The sequence below is a fragment of the Neofelis nebulosa genome, chromosome 5 (assembly GCF_028018385.1).
Source record: "Neofelis nebulosa isolate mNeoNeb1 chromosome 5, mNeoNeb1.pri, whole genome shotgun sequence".
In the NCBI taxonomy this organism is placed as follows: Eukaryota; Metazoa; Chordata; class Mammalia; order Carnivora; family Felidae; genus Neofelis; species Neofelis nebulosa.
In genome coordinates this window covers 22,647,710-22,673,282 of record NC_080786.1, presented here as the reverse complement: position 1 = coordinate 22,673,282, position 25,573 = coordinate 22,647,710, and the positions used below count along the sequence as shown (strand labels likewise).

The 25,573-nt window shown below is 37.7% G+C and overlaps 1 protein-coding gene across 1 annotated transcript in view; it reads left to right on the top strand.

Annotated features, from left to right (window-relative positions):
* KCNH8 (potassium voltage-gated channel subfamily H member 8) overlaps positions 1–25,573 on the top strand; it is a 355,709-nt gene that overhangs the window by 148,725 nt on the left and 181,411 nt on the right. Inside the window, exon 3 of the mRNA XM_058729774.1 lies at positions 3,187–3,318. Coding sequence (XP_058585757.1) covers positions 3,187–3,318 — 132 coding nt within the window. The remainder of the gene's footprint in view (positions 1–3,186; positions 3,319–25,573) is intronic.

Genomic DNA, 25,573 nt, shown 5'->3' with positions numbered 1-25,573 from the left:
TTGAAAGAAATTAAGCATTTTTAATTAAAGCCTGTACTTTGCATTTTTAAACACCGTGCTATTGCACACTTAATAAACTACTGTATAGCGTAAGCATAACTTGTATATGCCCTGGGAATCAAAAACAATTCATTTAACCCGCTTTATTGTGATATTTACTTTTTTGGGGTGGTCTGGAACCAAACCTGCAGTATCTCTGAGATACACGCCTCTACACATTTTTTTGTCATATATGCAATGGGAAGGCAGACGTCAGCCTAGTCCATGCCAAATTATTACAAAAATCTGAATTTAAAAGGACCCGTGTTAATGGACTTTTACTGAATTTATAAAATGTCAAAGATCACATCTCACTTAAAAGATAAATCTCAAAGTGCTCTTTCAACACTCCCAGAACACCATGTAAAATGACTGCTGTGCTGATTCGAGAATATTGACATTTGGCAGCTCTTTGCTTGGCTCTCACCTGATATGCTTTTGCCTCTCTCTAAAATACTTTGGTGCACCTGTGCAAAGGCTCTGTGGAGACAATAATGAGGCTTGTCTGAGTGCATAGATAAAATGTATTTTCGGGAAAAATAATAGCCTCTGTTCTGATTTGGGTGACGTTTTTTGCAAGACAAGTGACAGAGATGCTTTAAAAATGTGATCCGACTATCAGATTCATATTCTTTCCTGGGTCCCCGCTATTAATATGTCCAGGGTCTGGTTGACAGCTTGCCCTGATGATTCTTTTTGTTCCTACCATAGCTACAGCATTAGCACAAACCGCTCCCAACTGGAAATGGTGGCTATAGAAAAAAATTGAATTAAGAGCCATCCTGGGATAATGGGGATAGTAGTGTTTGGCCAGGACTACGGCTCATTGATGAGGTTTCCCCATTAGTTGTAGACAATAGGGTTGATATATTATTGTCTCATGGTGTTTGGGTTACTCTCCGCATCACTGGAGTGAAGGATATGAGGATATTACAATTGAGGGAACCAAGTTAATTGGAGAAGAGAAGTTAATTGACTCCCCCATGGTCCGGAGCTAGTAAATGTTGGAGGTATGGTTAGATCCCGTTCTCTGGGAGCCTGGTGATGTGGTATTGAAATAGAATTGCTGTGGCATAGATATTTGGGAAGACGAATGAAAGGAAACCATAGATCTGAATCCGAAGGACAGGGAGGAACTTCTGACTTATGATGCTGAAGCTATTTAGGAGGATCCATTGGGACAGGCACATATTCCATGCATCCTTTATACAGTGGAAGCACATCGTACTCATGTTTATTGCATGTGTATTCAACCACACTTTTCAAAAAGTACAGTAGCAGCTAAAATAAAATGTGATCTTTTTGTCAGATGGCCCCTGTATCAGCTCCTTCATCTGTGATAGATTCCAAGGCTGGATGGATACATCAGCTGTGTTGGAAACTGTGAGATCTAATACAGTATATACAAAACAACTTAAAATATCAAGGGTATTTCTGACTGTTATTTTTGTCTTATACCCAACTGTGAAATCAACTCCCATATAAGATGGAAATTCACAGTATTGAGGGATTTTTTTGCTCATCAAAAGAAAAATGATGGAAAAAATATGTGTGAATAGATTAATAGTTTTGTTTTTAAGCACATAATACCTTTTTTGCCACTTTCAACTTTTTTTTTGCCCAGAAATGTTTTTTAGGAGGAAATCTAGTATGAGAACTTTAATATATTCATATTTTAATATATATAAAAACATTTCAAAATATGAGCTTGAAGCTGCTAATATTATTTCTCAGGGTTCTTTTGCTCGAAAAATAGAATTGAACTTACCGCTTTTTAAAATACGCTTTTGAGGGGCGCCTGGGTGGCTTGGTCGGTTAAGCGTCCGACTTCGGCTCAGGTCATGATCTCACGGTCCGTGAGTTTGAGCCCCGTGTCGGGCTCTGTGCTGACAGCTCGGAGCCTGGAGCCTGTTTCCGATTCTGTGTCTCCCTCTCTCTGACCCTCCCCCATTCATGCTCTGTCTCTCTCTGTCTCAAGAATAAATAAACATTAAAAAAAAATTTAAAAAAATACGCTTTTGAAGTAATATGCACCTACTGAAAAATACACATGCATACATGGAGTTTGACAGGTTTGCAAAACTAAACACTCCAATGGAAGCAACAGAAAGATCATAAAGCAGAACATGACCAGCATGCCAGAACTCTAGGACCTGTGTCCCCTTCTTTTTTTTTTTTTTTAGTTTTTCTATTTCAATGTTTATTTATTTTTGAAGGGGGGAGGGACAGAGAGAGAGCGAGATACAGAAGCAGGTTCCAGGCTCTGAGCTGTCAGCACAGCTCGCGCGCCTCGAACTCACGAACTATGAGATCATGACCTGAGCCGAAGTCGGACTCCTAAATTACTGAGCCACCCAGGTGCCCCACCTGTGTCCCCTTCTTTCTAATCACCATCTCCCAGACCACCATCCTGACTTTTAACACTGTAGATGAGTTTTGCCTGTTTTTGTACTTAATATATATGCATTCTGCTCATTATGATGTTAGGGATATTCATCCATCTGATTGTCAGTTATTGTATAACTCTTATTCACATTGCTGCATAATTTTGTATTGTGGGAATATATCTTAATGCTGTTGTATAATTTTTACAGTATAGATACTAATTTGCAACCAGCCAACAATGTAGGAGAGTTTAAGTGACTATGCATTTCCCCCCAAACTTGGTATTTTTCATCTTTTTTTTTTTAACAACTTTAGCCGTTCTGGTGGACAATCATTGGTTTTTAAATTGACTAAATAAACCTCTAGCAATCTCATACCAAACAAAGGTCTTTATTTTAGCAACCCGTGTGTGTTGGGGGTGGGAAGGGGCAATGTTTCATAAAGCGGAATGCTTCAACATCAACAAGTTCAAAAAAGAAATACATTTTGAATTACATAAGCAGAAATATCTCAGCACAGACAAGTGGTTTTGTTTAAAATACAGCCTTATTTTCAAAGAAAGCATTTCATTTGGGAATGAAGAGATATGCATATGGGCTAGACATTTATGGAATCTGAAAACTGACATTTTTAAGATGTTGGAGGGGAGGTGTGGGATAGAAGAAAACAGTAAGGACTTTATTAACTGCACCACTAATGATTGAGATTTTCATAGAAAAAACACGAGGCAGTGGTTGATTTGTATTTTTATTACTGTTGCAGGGTCTCCATTTTGGTGCCTATTGGATATTGTTCCTATAAAGAATGAGAAAGGAGATGTGGTACTTTTTCTGGCCTCATTCAAAGACATAACAGATACAAAAGTGAAGATTACTCCAGAAGATAAAAAAGAAGGTTGGTACTGTTTTCAGAAAACATTGACAGATGGAGTAACATTTTGAAATTGTTTACTCAGAATCTCTAGGAGGAAAAAAAATTGTCTTTTTAATAACAGCAACTGATAAATATTCATAACTGTTAGCAGTTAGCGCTTGGTGCCTATTCCAAAATCACGGAGACTCACATGAATTTACATCCTCGTCTTTGTAATAAAGACTCATTTGACAGGAACCAGAAGTTCATATTCCTATGCAAATAAGATAAAGATGGAAAAACAGTTTAGAATATAGAGAGTCACACCACATTATTTTATTAGGGAAAAATATGAATCGATAGCAATGAGTGAAGTTAAAATGATGTGATTAAAAATCCCTCTCAGTTTCATCTGAAGTGCAGTTGCTCAAAATTTAGACGTGAAAATTTCACGTGCAAAATTAAGAATCCAGTGTTTAGTGGTTGCTAGAGTGGATTGTTGCAGACAAATGTGTTTCTGTATTTTTTCGTACATAACACTATCATGATTTGTTTTAAGGCACAGACAAGCTTTTCAATGATCTTTAAAGGATTCTACAATTTTATGTTGCTTTCCTTTTACCTTCTGGTTTATAGGTGTTAAGAAATTCCTTAAAATTTGTGCAAGCTGACAAAAACTGGCACTGAAAAAAATGTTGATATTATTTCATTTAAACAGGGGTAGGATTACATACTTTGGTGACCAGAGAATAAACAATTGTCATTGCAAGGGACTTCCTATGTGTGAAGTTCTTTATGAGAACCGACTATCTGACATTTCAAGAATTATGACTTGCTCAGAATGAACTCTTTTATTTCAATTTGTTTAAAACACATATGTGAGTGTTTTAAACATATAAAAGTCTCTTGAAATGACAACCCAAATGGAGAACTATCGTGGTGTGGTGCCTCTTCCCCCACTTCCATCATCTGAAATGTTTGCAAATGCACAACTATTTTCCTATGCATTTGCATGACTGAACAGTGTGGCATATTTACATGCACAAGGAAAGAGCAGTCTTACAATTAAAGTTACTCGGATATTACAGCAAGTGTAATACCTGTCCAGCGAGAGAAAAGAAAACATGGGAGTCAGTGTGCATAGATTTTGTTTTTAGGGTTTTTTCCTGTGTGTTGTAGGAATAGAGAAGGTGAGTATGAACTATATTTGCTCACAACACCGCGACACCAAATATGTAGGTTTTCTCCCCACCAAGAACCAGTTCTACAACTTTCTGGCCACCAACTGGGTGTCCTATCATTTAATTCAGCTCTGCGATGACTACAGAGTTAGTGTCGGTCTCCACACGCTTATGGGCTCATTCCCACGAGACTGTCCTCACTTCAGATGCCAGTCACAAATATTGGGTGCCCAGGGGACCTGTACACGTCTGTCCAATTTGGCTATAAAGTTGGGGATTCCCCGACATTCCTCCTTTTCAAATTTAATAATTTGTTAGAACAACTCACAGCACTCAGGGAAACACTTGATTTATATGGTTACAAAGGATACAATTCAGGAAGAACAAGATGGAAGAGATGCATGGGGCAGGGCATGGGGAGGAGGGAGGTGGAGCGGCCATGCTCTGTCTGGGTGTGCCACACTCCCAGAACCTCAGTGTGTTTACCAACTCAGAAGCTTTCCACACCCCACTGTCCAGGAGTTTTTATGGAGGTTTCATTATGTAGACATGATTGATTACATCACTGGCCATTGGTGATTAACTCAGTCCCCAGCCCCTCTCATCTTCCAGAAGGTTAGGGGTGGGGTGAAAGTTCCCTCTCTGATTTTGGGTCTTTCTCCATGGAAGCATGTAGGGACCCCCAGCCACCAATCAATCATTAGCATATAAAAGACACTCATCATCCCAGGGATTCCAAGGGTTATAGAGTTGTTTGCCAGTTGCAGGAGGTAAAAACCAAATATATATTTTCTATTATGCCGCAATAGGGATTATTTGAATAAAATTATTATTCACATCTTAAATATATATGTGTGTATATCATATACCTTTATATATGTGTGTAGATAGAAGTGTAAAACTAAAAAGTAATATATGACTACTTTTTTTTTTTTTTTTTTGCTTTAAAGGGAGTAATTTAATCATCCTGACTGGCTTTGAGCAGGAGAATCATGTGTAATGGTTTTATAAAATTTAACTCGTCACCTTTGTCTTAGGCCTGTCATGTCTGTAGATAGGGGAGAAATCCCTATCTTGGAAGACTGAAATTGACCAAAGGAGCAAAATATACTTACTCACTTGGGATTTGAAAGAGCTCAATTAAAACACTCCTTTTTCCACCCAAGTACTGGGCCAACTCAGAAGGAAATAAGAATAAGGCAGATGGGAGATCAGCATATCACCTTGATTTCTGATAAAACTGATAACAGAGAATGTGACGTATATCTACAGCAAGTGGGCTTCTTCTTGTGAGCTCCAGATTTAGGGAAAGTCACCCCTCCATCACAAACAGAGCTATAAAAAGGCAAAGGCAGAGCTCCCCAAGTTATAATTTCAAGCTTGGAGGACCAGAGCAGAACAGATGCTCCCCAAATACAGCTGCTTCTTAAAGAGGAAGGGGCCACCCTATGCATACCTATGTGTCCTTCCAAACTCAATCCGATTAAATTCCTCCTCTTCCTCTGGGAAGAGGTGAGTGAAGGAGCAGGAAAGGCCAAGTGTGTTACACTAACGGAAGTGCTTGCACATGAAAGACTGTACCTGACATTTGGGGGTGGAGGAGGGCATGAACTTGAATACTCTGGAACCAGTAACAATTTTACTCATTCAAACCCCCATCTTAAAAATGAGTTTTACATTTACATTTAAATAAATATGCACCTGTTGGGATGAGCACTGGGTGTTGTATGGAAACCAATTTGACAATAAATTTCATATTTAAAAAAATAAAAAATAAAACAATAAAAATAAATTAAAAAAATAAAAAATAAATATGTTCATCTCTGTTCAGTAATAGACCAATTTTGTTTAGGGAACATATACAATCATATTCTATCTCTTGCAAAGTGTAAAGCAAAAAATATCAACGAAACACATTTAACATTAATTAGATTAATGCAAAATATGATTTATGAATTTTGAAGTATTTTGAAAAAAATCCCTAAATTTTTTGTAGCTTTATAACTTTTTCCTCAAATGATTATTACTTCATAGGAAGTTATGTATTATTTCTAAATAGGTACTGAAAACTTAACATTTTTTTCTGTTAATGCCTTAATATAAATGTCCCACAAAAGTAAGTAGTATTTTTATAGAGGCCAACTAACTATTGTTAGCCAGCATGGCTATAAAATGATCATAAAAAATAGATATATATTTCTTTTTTTTTTTTTTAACCTGCACTTAATAGAGGAAAATACATTAAATTCACCAGTTGATGGCATGTCTTGTAGGAAAAGCACATCTTAGCGTATGGTATTTTTAGAACTTTGAGATAAGTGTTTGAAAATCATTAAAATGTCACTGTGGAACTGGAGCAGTATTGTATCATAGCACGAGAAAACTGTAAGTGAGCATGTAGCCTGACTTGACCCAAGATTGCATCTCATACAAATGTATCACTGAAGTTCACTGACTTATAGAAATAAGATTTGTGTTCATTTCCTACCCAGGCTCAGATGATGGACTTTATAAGAGGTATATGTGCACTTCTATTTTTAAAGACTACTTGAATCATTAATATCTATGTTGTTTGGGGGTTTATGTGAAATGAGGTAAAGCATATTTTATTGAAAAGGCTAGCAAGGTATGGGATACAATAAACAGCATTGATGGGAGATTAGCATAAAACGCAATGTTCTGTTTGTGCACTCAGTAGCTTTCAGCCAGTGATCTGGGTTGTGTGTCGGGGTGGGGGTGGGGGCAGGGGGGAAGAGGCAGAAGAGAGGGCAGGAAAGGGAGGGAGGGAGGGAGGGTAAGGGACGTCAGCAGAAATCTGGTGTTTTTTACTACCTAATACCCTCCTTTTTTTTTTTTTGACTCATTTTACTTCCATTCTAAAAATAGTGTGTAAACCACTAACTCCTATCCATGTCTAACATTACTGAGTGCATTACTGATCTTTCACTCTCAGTAATACTTTAATACAATTTAAAAGTGAATTAATAGTGGATTAAGTAGTTCAACAAATACTTAGTGAGTACCCACTCTGTCTTCAGATATCAACTATTGTTTGGGGGTGTCAAAATGGAGACCAGATGCTTTGGATCATCTATACTTTAGCTCAAATCCTGGTTCTACCACATGTTTGGTATAGACTAGGGGCTTATCCTGTCACAGACTGTTCTCTCTTCTATAAAATGGGGTAATCATACATGTCTACATTTGATTGAGATTGTCCAATGACAAAAATATTACAATTTAGTAATGAGTTTGATGCCCTTTATTCAAAGGGGAGCACTCCATGGATTGAGAGTATACAGTGCTTCACAAGCAGTGGAGTGCCATTCCCGAGGGATTTTGAGCAAGTTTTATAGAGAGTTAGAAGAGGCAACATGGAAACAGGGCATGATGTCCTAGGAGGTAGGGGATTTCCTTATGAGGCTAGCAAGTTCCTACTTTTTAGTGTAAGGTTAGCTAGCTAAAGCTGATTTGGAGGATTGTGCATAGTGTTTGTTAGGGTTCCTTGACAGGTGTTTCCCATAAGCGCAGGCTGATGTAGGTTTACATGTCAGGCCACCGGGTCCCGTGTTGTGAGTCCCAATACACAAATCAATTTTATCAAGGTTTATAAGAAATAATACATACAAATCGCACAGGACAGAGCATCTGGAATGAACTCAATAAAAGATGTGGCCATTGCTACATTCTCTCTGTTTTATTTTAATAGCTAGCTGTTACTGAGTCTCTACATCATACTAACAGAAACTGCCTGTATTTCTTATAACCATATGAATTAGGTATTATTCTTATTCCCTGTTACCAGTGTATTTAAGTAACTTGATAAATTGACATAGTAAAAAAAGCTTAGTAGAACTAAGATTTACATTCATATAATCAAACTCCGGAGTATGCATTCTTTTATTTAGAGTTTTTTTTTTCCTCTCCCAAGAGCTTGTGATCTTATGAAGGACATAGGTCCAGTATTTGTGATATGGTATATCGAGTGATAGTAGAGTGGCAGAAATGGTAAATTCTTTCTGGACAAGGGAAAGAGATAGGAGCCAGCAAGAATTGGAGCAGAGTCAACAAGATCTTCAAGGGAAAGTTAATACTGAAGCAAATCTTGAAAGATGAATGGAGTTCGATGCACTGAAAAGAGGGGTTGTTAATTTCAGGAGGTGGACTAGCAAATAGTTGACCTTTTTTTGGGAAGTAGACTATAAAAGTCAGGGAGTTAAAGTTTATCTCTACATGGATGGGCAGAGCTTAGCTCTTAAAGATTTTATTATGTCTTCTTTTTTTTCCCAAGTTTTTATTTAAATTTCAGTTAGTTAACATTTTATGATGTCTTTCTAAGGAGTTTAGATGGTGTGGAAATAGAGTTCACAGAAAAGTAGGACTTGGCAGAGGAAGGTGACATCAAAGGAAGACTGATAAATTTCAAGTTTCTGGCTTGGGGACAGTTAGGGGCTGAATTGTGTGCCCCTCAGATCATGTGTTGAAACCCTTCCCTCACCACCTCAGCATGTGACTGCATTTGAATATAGGGCCTTTAAAGAGGTAGTTAAGGTGAAATGAAGCCATTAGAGTGGGTCCTGATCCAGTCTGATTGGTGGTAAACTCCTAAGAAGAGGAGATTTGGTCATAGGGAGACATGAGGGGCATGCGATGCACAGAAGAAAGACCACATGAGGAAGCAGGGGAGCAGCACCGCCACTTTTTACTCTAAGCACATGTGCTCTTAGGAAAGCAGGTCTTACACTCGAATTACTAAAGAACCAACTTATAATACTCCCACAACCCACTTTCCAACTACTGTTCCACGCTAACCTTGAAGGCTCTGGACAAACCAAGCTGGTCTGTTCACGTTCAACTAATACAGTTCACCCTCTTTCTTCTCCACACTCAGTTCTCAGATTTTCCCTCACTTGGATCATCTTTGTCACCCCTGTTCACCATGAGAATCCCATCCCTTTTCTTTGTCATCAGTTTACCTGAATCACCTGAGCTCATAGTGAGGGTCCTTCCCTTGGACCGCTCTGTGCTTGTTGCTGGCTTCATTCATCTGGCTTGTCTTGCCCAAGCTGTGAAGGGCCTTGAAGTTGGCATACTGCTTCAGAGTCTTTGAAAGACCTATACTGCCTTGCACATAGGGGACACAGAGGACATACTTGCTGATTAACTAATTTATCAAAGGACCTTCAGCTTCTTTTAAAAGTTCCTTTCCTCTAGGGACACCTAGGTGGCTCAGTCGGTTAAGCGTCTGACTTCAGCTCAGATTGTGATCTCACGGTTTGTGGGTTCGAGCCCCTCATCGGGCTCTGTGCTGACAGCTCAGAGCCTGAAGCCTGCTTTGGATTCTCTCTCTCTCTCTCTCTCTCTCTCTCTCTCTCTGCCCCTCCCCCACTTGTGTGGTGTCTCTCTCTCTCTCTCAAAAATAAATAAACACTAAAAAAAAGAAAGAAAGAAAAAGTTCCTTTCCCCTATACTCAGCTGCATGTGTCTCAGTTTTCCAGATTTCATTTCACAGCAGTTCATTCATTGTACTAATCTGGTTTTCCTTTCAAACCAGTTGACTATAATCATATGTGCCTTATTTTTCCAGGCACAGGGCCCAAGGCAGTTATTTTTGTTTATTTCTTGTAGGATGCCCCAGATTTGATTTGAAATGATGGTTGACGCTGGCCTATTCATTATGTAGCAACAACATCATCAATTATCCCAGAACTGGAGGATTTTAATTGTAATTTCTAAAAAGTTGGCACTTCAAATTTGTCTTGAGAATTTAGGGGTTGACATGTGAAACTCCTCACATTATCTTCGGTGGTAATACAAACAAGTATTCAAATGCAATGGCGTCCTTGGTAGCCTAACTTTCCGCAGGCTGCCGCAGGGTGGCAGTATTAAGTACATTGACAAGTTTTATATTGCATCTACCTTTTCCTCTTAACAAGTGGCTTCAGAATAAATAAAACTAATGAATAGCTGCACGACACAATTAAATATCAATTGCATTTAGCTACAAGAACCTGAAAACCTAACAACATAAGCTTGGCCACTAAGGGCTTTATTTTCTCATATTGTGAAGGGTCTGGAGCTGAGCAGCCTGTGTTCAGAATGGTGACAGCAATACTGGTAGGCACCCAGGCTCTTTTTTGCCCTTCTGTTCTGCTGTCTTAATGTACTGCTTGTCACTCTCATTCTTTTCTTTTTTCCGTTTTATTCTTTTAAGTAACCTCTGCACCCAACACGGGGCTTGAACTCGTGACCCCAAGATCAAGAGTCACCCGCTCTTCCGACTGAGCCAATCAGGCATCTCATTCCCATTCTTGTCACCTCATGGTTGTAACATGCCTAATGAGCCTTTAGAGCCGTTTCCGTTGAAACGGAAAGGATAGAGAAAGACAGAGGGCAAAGGCTTCTCCCTTTGAGGCTTTGTCTTTGTGGGCAGGAAGGAATGTGCAGGGATTTCCTCAAGATGTCATTGACTGTAACTCTTTCACATGGCCCTCACATAGCCATCTCTAGCAAGAAAGGCAGGGAGATCAAGGTTTTTAAAGTTTTCACGCCTTTAGAGTAGAAATAGCCTTTAAAAGGGGGCTTGGAAGTGAGGTTGGATCAGCCAATCTAGAGTGTCTGTCATTTATTGAAGATTTTCTATAAGCTAAACAGATTATCCAAGGATCTTATTAGAATGGAGAAGAGTGAAACTTATAAACAGTGAAAGCAAGTGAACTGTCCAGAACCTCAGTGCTGTGAGGAGGTAGAGACAGGATTGAAGCCCAGGACTGCCTGGTCTCAGAGCAGGTATCTTTCCACCATGCCCTGGGGCCTCCTATGAAACATACGATAGAAACTTGGAAATGAGGTGGACGGGAGACTGGGCTTGTGGCAGTTCCTTCCCCAAACCCCTATATGTAATTGTCATTGGGACAGAAAGCCCCTGCCCCCATTTTTTTTTTTTACCATTCTCATTTCTTATTTAGAGCCCTTATTGTTCAGTGTGAGGTCTGAGCACCTGACCCATCAGCATCACCTGGGAGTTCATGAGAAATGCAGGATCCCAGGCACCTACAGCACCCTCTGAATCAGAATCTGCATTTTAACAAGATCCTCAGGCGATTCACCCGTACATCAGAATTTGAGAAGCCTTGTGTCATATACATTTCCTAGAAAGGCCTTCTGTGACTACCTGGCCTGAAGGTGGCCGCCTCCAGCCACTCTCTTCCATCAGCTTGTTCATCGTCTTCATAGCATTTACTGTGATCTGCAAAAACCTTTTTCAAAAGCTAGTTTCTGTTGCAATTGTTCTGTCCTCCATTTTTTCAGGGAATGGGCTCTGCCTCACTCCTTTAGGGCCATATCCCCAGCATGTATAGTGAGAGTGTCTAACACTCAGCAAGTTCTCAAGAAGTATTGGATGGATGGATGGATGGATGGATGGATGGATAAATGAATGTATAAATAATGTCCAGTTTAGCAAGTTTGATTATTCTGAGTGAGGAAACAACATAGCATTCTCGCTTTTTCGAAATCATCATATCATAGCTGTCAAAGCTGCATCTCTCAGGTGTACATTCTGAGGAAAATATTGTTTAGCTCTCTTGGGCTTGACGTAAGTCAAAGATGCCTTGACATGTGTTTACCCAAGTCGGTTCCCTCTCAAAATGTGTTCTTACTGCTGGTATTAAATGGCCCTCTCACTTCAAATAGAATCTCTGCTGTTGGCTAATTTACTGTTCTTATTGATTCTTCTATTTGTCTTTCAGTTTCTGGAAATTTCAATTTGGTCAATATTTTAAAGATAACTGGAGTCATTTAAAAAATATATGTGTGTATACATGTATATTTTCATTTTCAATGTGGAACATTGTAATAATGTTCCCTTCACTTTCTGAAATATCCTGCCTGATTTTGTTTGTTTGTTTGCATGATGGAAGAAACATATGTAAAACTTCTAATAGAGAGCAGTTGTCTAATGAGAGAACTATTATAAAAATCGATACTTTTTCTGAGGACATAGATTGCTGCCACCCATGAGATCTACACCAACTCTTTGTCAACTGTGTGATGGAATAGGAATGAAGAGCCCAGGCAGATGCTTAAAGTGATTGAAGAATCTTAATCTCATCTATGTTTTATCATATTGTCTATATTAAAAGAAAAAAATAACTTGGGGTTTTCTATACATTCTCATTATCATCCTTTTTTAAAATAATCTTCTAAAGGCAAATAGTGACAGCTGGGATTTATAAAGCAAGTTGCCTTTAGAGACCATGGATAATAGGATAAGTGAAATCCTGTGATAGACCAAGGTGGAGACTGAAGCACAATATATGGTATGCTTCACCAAGTCATTCCATTTAAAGAAAACCTTTAAGTATTCTGCAGCCAATTAAAACATACCCGTGGACCGAATTTTTTTCTATCGGTCAGTAGCTTGTCATCCTTGCACAAATCTTTATGAAATTAATATCTTCTTAGTCTGATTTTGATAAAAGGTATTTAGAGATTTATTACTTCGAGAATGGAGGCATGATTTTAACCATCTTGGGGGGATGCATTTAACACTTAAAAGCTTTTTGCATTGAATGATCCACTAACTGAAATACTAGACAAATATGTATTAAGAAGATTAACAAATTCAGGCTGAGAATTTCAAAAGCCATATGACTTGACCTCCTGGTTGGATATCTATATGCTTAGCCATATTCTCCATATCCCACAGGATTCACCTGGATGTTAGTATCAGGGAAAGTTCCCTATTCAGGAATTATAGCTGTCATGACACTGTCACGACACTGTCGTGAATGATGTGGTACAATTATTTGGGACAGGCTGGAAACCATGCACAGAAAAGTGTGCAAGTACCTGTGTCTCTGACGTCAGCATCTGATGAGGAGGCGAACTTAGGACAGGCAGGACGCTGTGGGTTTGTGCTTCAGCGGGTGGCGGTGTGGGCGTGGTTTCCCATTTTGCATTTTTGCATTTCTTTTTATATAGGTTAGTGTGGTGATGGCTTTGCCAAGTGTGAGAAAGAACAGGCTGTTGAGTGCCAAGAAGTTAGGTGTCAGCTTTTCAGAGAAGTGCTGAGAAACATTGGGTGCCCTGAAGAGGAGAGACTGGATCCCCAGTTTCAGCGGGTTTGAGGTTAGTTTCTGCCTCTCACCTCAGTGAAAATCGGCTGTCCATCCCAGCCAGCTTGTTTGCAGACAAGGAGGATGTCTGAGAACCCCACTGGGCAATCCTGCTTGTCTCCACCCCGGGCTTCCCCCACATTCCATGAGGCTTTGAACGGATTTATTTGACACATTTTATGGGGATTGATTTGGCTTAGAGACAACATAGAAGTTTCCCTAGATGAATGTCTACTGAAATGTTCATATAATTGCCTCAATTTCTTGAAATTATATGGTAACTCAATTTTGTTTAATCTACTTTAAAAATACATCTTTCAGCTCTTGAGAAAAATATGTACGGACTCGATGTGGAGAATCAAATTTTTTGCCTAAGTATTAGCACTTCATAGCAGACATTCGTATTAATGTTGATGCAAGATGGGAGGTGAGATGAATATATATTAACTAGAAAGTTGCTAAAATGACAGATTATATTGGTGAGAAACTTGGGAAGTTATAAATGGTGCTTATGAGCACATTGGTTTATGCCTTTGTCTTTTCATATGTTGCTTTTCCCCTTCTAGACTATGAGCTGAGTGAAGGCAGAGACCACGTCTGATTCACTTTTGAGTGAATTTCACTAGAATTTAGGTTAGGGTGTAACAAATACATGAAAGAATGCATGGCATTCATTAAAAATGAACTTGTGGCTATTTGGAATCAGGTTAGAATAATTTTTTAAATGTATTTATTGAAAGAGTTTTTGAGCTAGGGGAACTCCAGCCAAAACCTGAGATTTAGGGGGTGAATGGCGATTTTTTTAAGCATTTGGGAGGTCATAGATAACAGGGTAAAATAAAGTAGCAGAAAAGGGCAGAGACAGTAAAGGTATTGAAAAGGAAAATAGCAACTTTTAATGGTTAATGAAGAAAATCAGTGATTCCTTTATTTCCTTTATAAAAATGAGAAATGGGATATTCCAGATATATCTGATACGAAATATATCATTTATTTATTTTTTTTTTAATTTTTTTTCAACGTTTTTTTATTTATTTTTTTTGGGACAGAGAGAGACAGAGCATGAACGGGGGAGGGGCAGAGAGAGAGGGAGACACAGAATCAGAGACAAGCTTCAGGCTCCGAGCCATTAGCCCAGAGCCCGACGCGGGGCTTGAACTCACGGACCGCGAGATCGTGACCTGGCTGAAGTCGGACGCTTAACCGACTGCGCCACCCAGGCGCCCCTCATTTATTAATATAGCCTTAGGGAAAAGATGGGTAAATTTGACTACTAGATGGAATGTGAAAGTCCACATATTATAATACAGTAGGAGATAAACATCTGTGAGTGTCCATCTCTTAAGAAAGTGATTTAGAGTAATGTGATCACTAAGAAACATACTCAGGAGCATCAAAAGGAAACTGCAATACCCAGGATAGAAAGGGGGGATATGACAGAGCCCTGAGTCACATTGGAGCACAGTATTAAGAAGTAACCATTAGAATGGTTGAGTGTCATGATTTGGGGTTATTTTTCAAGTACCTACTCTCTAACATGTTAAGGTGCAAAAGTGTGAGCTGAGAGAAGTAATTAAATGATGGAGGCCAAATGGAATTCCAGCTGTATTTCCCCTTGCAATAGAATTTCTGCAAGACCTAAATGATAGATTGCTGAAATTACAAACTATTTAACAACTTATTTAACAGCTTACTTAACAAAGTTAACAAATTATTTAACAACTTATTTACATACATTACAACATAAGGACGGAGAACCAAACCATACCATTGGATCATGACTTTTTGAGTAGTCTAGCTTTGTGTTGAAAAGGGACACTGGCTAAATTAAGGTTAAAATAAAAGTTATTCCTAGTAATATTCTGTCATTACCTTCTGTGAAGGAATAGAACTTCACATAAGCCCAAAGCTTATTTGCTTTGGATAGAGTGAATATAGTGCCCTGGAAAATTGATTCTCAATGATCTAGTCTAACTGCAAAGTTCCTGGGAATATGCTGGAAATCAGTGAGTAGAGAAGGACCATAGGGTATCCAAAAATTCTCATATAACGAAAAAACAGAAACATGGTGAAGGAGTATCTCAAAGGCTTCACAAAATTTTCTCCTCAGTTAGATGAGTTCATTGGCAGCCGTGGGACTACATGAGAACTTGAAAGCCAAGAATGCGTGTCAACATCTGCAGAAGCACTGCTAGCTGGGCATTTTACTCTGTGCAGCCATTTCTAGATTTGTGGACAGGAGTTGTATCCATTACCTATGTTAACGAATGCATGTATATGCTGGAGTCTTCTCATAGTGACTTGTACAATCACACATCACTGTTAGAACTAAAAGATAAGCTGTTAATTTGTGAGGATAACAATGGTAGTCCTGAGAAAAAATATCCAATGAATCAGATTATCTAGACAAGGATAGCAAATAAGAGTTACTCTATGACCTAATGCCATATGGTTGGCAATAACTACCTAGAATTTTATGTTGAAAAGCATTTTGAGTCGGCATCTTGTCTCACAGGGGAAGGATGCTATAATCAGTTATTGAACTCTGCCAAGGCCATAGTGAATAGGAGAATAGAAGGCGGTAGTCACAAACAAACCAGATGTATTTTCCACACCTTCTGTTGAGGAAGGAATTATTATTTTTATAACAAATAGATAACTGAAGACCTCAACTTTCTCTTGTAGAGTTAAACCATTAAGTTGAAATAGTGTATCTTCCACATATTTTTGAAATGAAAACAATCCACCCATTGTGGTGGGTGGTTGAGTTCTTATGATTATAAAAAAAAAATCTACTGTAAAATTAAGAAGCATTGATGAACTAGCGGTGCAGAAAGGAAACCCTAATACGTAAAATCGCTGCATTAAAGGAAAAAAATTACAATATGGCTGTGCTGGTGATATTGTAAGAGAAAGAATTAGATTTGAGGAACAAAAGGAAGAAATGAACCAATACGGTGCGTTGGAGCTGGCGAGAGAAAAGAGACAAAGCCTAGGTCCTGAGCACAGTGGAAGGTCAGACTGCAGATACCACCATAAATCTAGGACAACCAAAAGATGAAATTGACATTATCACCTGGGGTGGTGGCATGGTGAAAGACCTCAAAGAAGAAGACTTGTTTGTTTAAACCTTGGATCTGGGTAGAGCATGAAAATAGAAAAACAACATTTTTCATAAGAATTCCTATTCACAATCTCACACTCATTTATTTTTTTTTCAATATATGAAATTTATTGTCAAATTGGTTTCATTACAACACCCAGTGCTCATCCCAAAAGGTGCCCTCCTCAATGCCCATCACCCACCCTCCCCGCCCTCCCACCCCCCATCCACCCTCAGTTTGTTCTCAGTTTTTAAGAGTCTCTTATGCTTTGGCTCTCTCCCACTCTAACCTCCCTTTTTTTCCCCCCCTTCCCCTCCCCCATGGGATCCTGTTAAGTTTCTCAGGATCCACATAAGAGTGAACACATATGGTGTCTGTCTTTCTCTGTATGGCTTATTTCGCTTAACATAACACTCTCCAGTTCCATCCACGTTGCTACAAAGGGCCATATTTCATTCTTTCTCATTGCCACGTAGTACTCCATTGTGTATATAAACCACAATTTCTTTATCCATTCATCAGTTGAGGGACATTTAGGCTCTTTCCATAATTTGGCTATTGTTGAGAGTGCTGCTATAAACATTGGGGTACAAGTGCCCCTATGCATCAGTACTCCTGCATCCCTTGAGTAAATTCCTAGCAGTGCTATTGCTGAGTCATAGGGTAGGTCTATTTTTAATTTTTTGAGGAACCTCCACACTGTTTTCCAGAGTGGCTGTACCAGTTTGCATTCCCACCAACAGTGCAAGAGGGTTCCCGTTTCTCCATATCCTCTCCAGCATCTATAGTCTCCTGATTTGTTCATTTTAGCCACCCTGACTGGCGTGAGGTGATATCTGAGTGAATCTCACACTCATTTAGATGTGAGGCTGAATTTGTAATATCCTTTGGATATGGAGTAAAACTACCTAAATATTTAATTGAAGTGTTAAAGATTAAAGATCAGTTAAAGATTGATCCTGGTCACGGTGCCTGGGTGGCTCAGTCAGTTAAGCGTCCAACGTCGGCCCAGGTCATGATCCTGCACTTCATGGGTTCCAGCCCCACCTCAGGCTCTGTGCAGACAGCTCAGAGCCTACAGCCTGCTTCAGATTCTGTGTCTCCTTCTCTCTCTGCCCTTCCCCTCTTGCACTGTGTCTCTCTGTCTCCCAAAAATAAATAAATACTAAAAAAAATTTTTTTAAGTGATTCTGGTCTGCTACTAGGCACACAAATCTTCTCTGATTGGGTATTTCTCATTGCAGTTATAACAGAATCGTCAGGGGGAACCTGGGTGGCTCCCATAGTTAAGCATCTGACTCTTGATTTTGGCTCAGGTCATGATCTCATGGTTCATGAGATCGATCCTGGGGTAGGGCTCTGTGCTGACAGCATGGAGCCTACTTTTGATTCTCTCTCTCTCTCTCTCTCTCTCTCTCTGTCCCTACCCTCTGTGCACGTGCACATGTGCTCTCTCTCAAAATAAATAAATAAACTTAAGAAAAAAAGAGAATCCTCAGAGACAAAGTTCTAAAGAATATGAGCTTACCATGAAAAGTCATCAATGCCATGGTATAAACTATCATGAGCAAAAGTCACCAAAAAAAAAAAAAAAGACACCACAAAATGAAGTCTTCAAGGCTGTAGATATTGAAATTATCAGATAAGTATGCTTAATTTATTTAGAGAAAATTCAAAAGGGCTATAAAATATGATGGAGTGACAAAGACTATCAAAGACTATTTGAAGAACCAAATAGAAATTTTATAAATGAGAAAGATGATAATAAAAAATAACCTCAATGAATAGGATGGACAGCAGGTTAGTCACAAAATATGAAAGAATCAGTGAATTAGAGGAGAAAAAAAATCCAGGAGCTCATGCCTGGCTTAGTTGGTAGAGCATGAGACTCTTGATCGTGAGTTCAAGTCCCACGTTGGGTGTAGAGCTTACTTAAAAAAAGAAAAAAGACAAGAGAAGAAAAGAAAATCTAGAAGAGAAAAAAATCCAATGTATTACACATGAAAAAAAAGTCAAGAGAAATAGTGGTTAGAGTAAAAAGATCTAAAATATGTAGAATTTTAGAAAAGAAGAATAGAATGGTGGGGAATAAACTATTGAGGATTTTTCAAAATTAATACAACTCAATATTCAGATTTAGGAAGTCCAAAAAATTTGAACAGGATAAATGTAAAGAAACCAAACCTTGAAATGTTGGTGTGAAACTAAAGAATACTAGATGCAACAAGGAGATCTTAAAAGCAGGCTTCAAGAAATGACTTTATCTGCAGATGAGAGCCAACTTGACTAACAGCTGTCCTTTCAACAAGAAAAGCCTGAAGAGAGTGGGACACTATCTTCAAAGTGTTGATAAGAATCAGTGCCAACCTAGAATGTTTTATCCACTTGAACTCTTGAAAAAAAACAGAGATAAGATATCAAAACCTCAGCCCAAAACATAGATCATTCCCTAACAACAGAACTTTTCTATTAGAAACTTTAGTATTAGAAATAAAAAAGAGGAAATGACAACAGATACATCCAAAATTAAGGAGATAATACAATAAAAACTTTATGCCAACAATTTTTCAAAATTAAGTGCAATGGAACATTTGTGGAACAGTATTTTTAAAAATGGACTCAGGAAAAGAAAGAAAAATTGAATTATACTATAATCATTAAACATACCAAATCACTTGCTTAAAAATTTTCCCCACAAATATTAAACTCAAGTGATTTTTATGGTTGAGTATTCCGAAATGTTTAAGAAACATATAAACTCAATCTTAAATTATTTCGGAGGCTAGAGAAATTGTATAGCCTTCGCACTAACATCAGCTAAGGATAGCTTGCAAAGCACGGGAAAGAAAATGACAAGCTAATATCACAAAAATATCATATCATAAATGTAGATGTAGGTTCTAAACAAAAAATAGAAACAAACTGAATCCAGCAATGGGAAGAAGGAACAATGCATTCTGAGCAAATTGAATTTATCACAGCAAAGAAACGTTCAATGTTAGAAAGTCTATTAATAAATCTATATTAACTGATTATAGGAGGAAATATGATCATCTCAATAAGTTCAGGAGTTGCACCACAGTGCACATTAAAAACATTTTTGTAGAGCTCATGGCAAAGTAAAAAAAAAAAGTCAATATAATAATCAATTGAAACACTCAAAGTATTTCCTCTAAAAATCAGGATCAAGATAAATAAACACATGGTTGTTGCCGTTTCCATTTAGCAAAGCACTAACAGTCTTTACCAGTGCCATAAGAAGAGAAAACAATATAAAAGTAAGGATTGTTATGAAACCAACAAAATTGTCACATTTTCAAATGATATAATTGGTTACAGAAAAAGGCCAACATGATCTACGGAGAAATTACCGATATTTTATTAATGACTTTAGCGAAATTGGCAATCACGCGAAAAATATTCAAAGTCAATTACATTGCTGAACATGAGCAATAAATTATAAATAAATGTAATTTAAAAAAATCTATACGTAATAGCAAACAAAAGATTCCTAGCAAAAAAATGTGCATGAACTTTAGGAAAAAAAAATTGTCTTTATTAAAAGACATTAAAGAATGTCTAAATAAATAAATTCAATAAAATATTCATGCATCAATAGATATGAAGTTTTAATATCACAAAAATATCAGTTAACCCTTAATTAATAGATCCACTGAAATTCCAATGAAAATCCTGAATCTCAACAAGATTTTCTTTTCTTTTTCTTTAGGTTTTTCTTTTCTTTTTCTTATTTTTGTATGTATGTATGTATGCTTGTAGAATAATCCAACAAGGTGACTTTAAAATTTGTATGAAATAACAGAATTGCAAAAAAGAGCTGACAGTTCTGACGAAGATGAACCAAATAGGGACACACACATCAGTATTTATACTAAATTTATAGCATAATATAGTGTTGTTGACAAACATCAATTAAAAAATGAACCAATGGAACACAATAGTGAGTCTAGAACCATACATATACATATGTGAAAATCTGATATGACAGAGCTTGCATAGTACAGTAATGTCAAAAAGGTGGGCTATTTAATAAAATGCTCCTGGAAATATTAAGCATCCATTTTTAAGGAAAAATGTATTTGGATTCCTAACTCATATGATAGACAGGAATCAATTCAAAGAGAATTAAGCACATTTTTTAAAGAAAGAAATATAGGGAAATATCTCTCCTGACTTGGGTATAGTAGTTTGGGGTTTTTTTAAATGTTTTTGAGAGAGAGAAAAAGAGAGAGACAGAGGATGAACAGGGGAGGGACAGAGAGAGAGGGGGAGACACAGAATCTGAAACAGACTCCAGGCTCTGAGCTGTCAGCACAGAGCCCAACATGGGGCTCAAACCCACAAACCATAAGACTATGACCTGAGCCAAAGTTAGGCGCTTAACCGACTGAGCCACCCAGGCGCCCCAAAGGTTTTCTTAAACTTGATACTAAAAATATAACATATTTGACTACATTAAGTTTGGAACTCTTAACAAGAAGATGAATGATCACTGAATTGACAAATACCATTGGGAGCTCCATAAGGTAGAATATCCATACATAGAAACCACTTGGGTAAGTGAAACTAGGGTCATTTATTTAAAAGATAGAGGAGGAGGGCATCTGGGTGACTCAGTCGGTTGAACATCCGGCTTCGGCTCAGGTCATGATCTCATGGTTCCTGAGTTCGAGCTGCGCGTCCAGCTCTGTACTGACAGCTCAGAGCCTGGAGCCTGCTTCGGATTCTGTGTCTCCCTCTCTCTCTGCTCCTCCCCCACTCGTGCTCTGTCTCTGTCTCTCTCTCTCTCTCTCTCTCTCTCTCAAAAATAAATAAACATTAAAAAATTTTTTTTTACTAAAATAAAATAGAAGATAGAGGAGGAAGTTAGATCACTCAAGATCCTTAGCAGAGGACTTGAATTACTTTTCAATGACAGAATATGATGAAAGCTTCCAGGAATGCTGCAAAAGGGTTAGACCAGTGGGCACCATTGCAGATAAAAAGATATTAGTGGTCAATAGATCAAACATTCCGGAAGCTCAACTGTGTCTCTCAAACCAGTCCTCCATACATGAGACAAGAGCACTTTGACATATAATCTGGGTGTGTGTGGAGAAATCCACCTCATTTAAGGAAGCAGAAGTCTCGTTCTTCATGTAATACATTCTACAGTATAAATCAGAAAACTGTGGAGTATAGCACCCTCAGACTGAATACAGCCCTCTCTTACCACTCTTGGCTCCCCTGGGTTACACAGCCTTAGTCAAAATACCCTCCTGAACTTGGAATTGCCAGACAAAAACAAGGGCCAGTTACTCAGACATCTCTGGGAGGCAGAGATGTACAATTGGGGTACAATGCAAGCCCTGCCCTAGGTTTATGGACCAACTGTAGGCCCATCCTTCAAAAATTTGGAGAAGGTGGGGCTCCCGGATGGCTCAGTCAGTTGAGCGCCCGACTTCAGCTTAGGTCATGTTCTCAGGGTTTATGAGTTTGAGCCCACATTGGTCTCACTGCTCTCAGTGCAGAGCCTGCTTCAGATCCTTGGTCTCCCCCTCTCGCTGCCCCTCCCCTGCTCACACACTCTCTCTCTATCTCAAAAATGAATAAACATTAAAAAAAAAAGTGGAGAAGATACTTGTAATCCTCTAAAAGATGACTAATAATTAATATTAAGAATATGTAAGGGATTCCTACAAATAAATAAAAATACAACTCAATATAAAAAAATGTCAGTAGACATAAATAAGTCAAAGAAGATGAACCATGGATTGGTCATAAATATATCAAAAAACTCAGCCTAATTACTAATCAGGAAAATTCAAATTAAAAACAGATAGACTTTCAAGGCTACATTACTGGCAAAATGAGCACAGGACACGACTGGTCCTTTTACTTATTGAGACTTTCATTAAGCCATAGGAAAAAGAATGAAATCTTGCCATTAGAATGACATGGACAGAGCTTGGCAGTGGTATGCTAACTGAAATAAGTCAATCAGAGAAAGACAAATACCATGTGATTTCACTCACATGCAGAATTTAAGAGACAAAACAAAAGAGCAAAGAGGTGGGGGGAAAGAAAGAAAGAGAGAGGCAAACCGAGGAACTGACCTTTAACAGTTAACAGGGAACAAACTGATGGTTACAGGAGGGGAGGGGGATGGGTTAAAAAGGTGATAAGGACTAAGGAGTGCACTTGTGATGAGCACCGGGTGTTGTGTGGTAATGTTTAATCACTATTTTGTATACCTGAAATGAATTATTACATGTATGGTAGCAAACTGGAATTTACATAAAAACTTAAAAAATAAAAGACTTCTTAAAAGACAGTTATGATGATGCTAAATAAACAATTTAAAAAAAATAGGGGTGATTCATTCAGTTTATTACCTTAGATAATTTTGATCTGTTAACAGTGGCTGAAATTTGTGGGTAAAATGCATTATCCTAGTAAAGCAGCATTAAAGGCATTAACCATTGTAACTAAGTAGGCATGGCTTGATCTTAGTGGATGATGTGTCCCTCAAAATTCCCCTTTTTGTTTTTTCGTTTAACAAGGGAATATAACTTTTACTTTTCTGTTAGATATTATTCGCTGCACATTTAAAAATAAATTTTAATGTGGATATGTATGTCAAAGTTTAGTATTTTAATCTAATGTTTCCCAAAAAGCAGTAGAAGTCACGAATATTGCTGGTAGTGCACATTGATTCTAAAGGACATCCAAACACGTTTTAAGTAAAAATAGTATACTATTTTAACATGCAGATTAGAAAATGTAATCAATGTGCAGGTGTTATTAAAATGGTCTAAATACAAATAAATGAGTTACTTGGAAGTAAATGTTTTAAAAATATGTACAAATGTTATATAAGTTTGATAAAGTAAGGAAAACAATACTTAAATGAGTATAATATGGGACACATTGATCAATTTCAGGAAGACTCACTACGGGGTAAGGTGATGAATACAAAATATGGAAACGCACAGTTAACTTCAAAAGCAGTACAACTTTCTTGAGCTATTGATTTCTTTACCTGTAACTCCCTGGGGGAAATGTAGATTCCTGCATTGGGGCATTTTTGTCATGCAGTTCTGTAGTTTAGAAAACAAAAAAACATAGTTACCATAAGAAACTCTGGACCCTTGGGAACTCATTAATATTTAGAATTTAGGGGCCCCTGGGTGGCTCAGTTGGTTAAGCAGCTGACTTCTGCTCAGGTCATGATCTCGAGGTCGGTCCGTGAGTTCAAGCCCCACGTCGGGCTCTGTGCTGACAGCTCAGAGACTGGAGCTGCTTCTGTTTCTGTGTCTCCCTCTCTCTCTGCCCCTCCCCCCTTCGCGCTCTGTCTCTCTCCGCCTTTCAAAAATGAATAAATGTTAAAAAACATTGTTTTTAAATATTTAGAATTTAGTTGTAAATGTATATAAGAGTGGAGATTAACTTTTTTACATTTTGTGCTAAAAAAATAATCCAGTGACTCCTTATGAGAATCCTGGAGAAAGCTTTCTCGTAGGAGCTAGAAATTTCATAATAATATTTGATAATATCAATAAATTAATATAATTGTAATTAATTTATTTAAACTCAAGTTAGTTAACATGCAGTGTAACATTAGTTTCAGTAATAGAATTTAGTGATTCATCACTTACGTGTAACATCCGGTGCTCATCCCAAGTGCCATCCTCAATTGCCCATCACCCATTTAGCCCATCTCCCACCCTCCTCTCCCTCCCCGCAAATTAATAATATTAAATTTTTAGCTCTTTTGAGCTCCATTTCATTCTTTTCTTGCCTAAATTCTTCTTATTATTTTTCAAAACATTCCTAATCTGTATTTTTGTAAGCACCTTAGATGTTTTTTGGAATAAAAATGGTATCTAACATTATTGAATGTTTACCATAAGCCAATGGTTCTTCTAAATGTTTTTCATATATTTATAAACTTAATCCTATCCACAGCCCCATGGTGTAGGCGATATTATCCTCAATGTGTTTAAAGTTAAATAATGTGCCCAAGGTCATAAAGCTGGTAAGCAGCAAGGCCAGGACTCAAATCCAAGCCTTATTTAGTTTCAGAGTTTGATCTCCTACAATGTCCATATTATAAGTTCTCTACATCATGGTATAAAGGAATATATAACCACTGTATCCATAATGAAAATGTCACATAGTCTTTTATGAGAAAAATGAAGAGGATACAGAAAAAATTGAAGAAATACATCATTCCTAGGTTCATTATGCAGAGAAAATTGTCTTGCACACATTCACCGATATAATCCATCCATTCCTTTTTCTATGTAAATTTCAATACATGTTTTCAAAGCAATAACCCCATTCTATAATAATGTTCACTTCTATGAAATTCTTATGTAAAACTTCATTCCTTTTTGTTGAAGTTAAAGACCATTTTGTCATGCTTGGATCCTTTGAGAAGGAAGAAAACTAACATTGAATGGCTTGCTATCAGTAAGGTACTTTTACCCACCAGTTATCCCATTAAATTTTCTCAGAAAAAGCACTTAAAAATGTGAAAACGAATGAGTATTGCTTTATATGCTTTAGGGCCATTAGAAAATCACTCATCTTCTCTTCTGAATAAACTGCGTGTTTTTCTGCTTACCACTCAGGTTCCCCCTATCTACAACCCTATAATCATTTTTGCCATTTTCCTTTAAGCCCTCTCAAAGTTCATTCTACTCCTTTTGAGTCTAGAATAGTACATACTAATGCATATTATATCTTATCACTACTGAGTTTAATAAAAGGATAGCTTTTGAGTGCCTGCATTTGATGTATTCTACCCCATCAGGATGGCTGTTAAAGATAGTTAGGACTGTCATTCCAGTCACAAGCCACCATGATTCTGGAGATAATGTCTATTTTT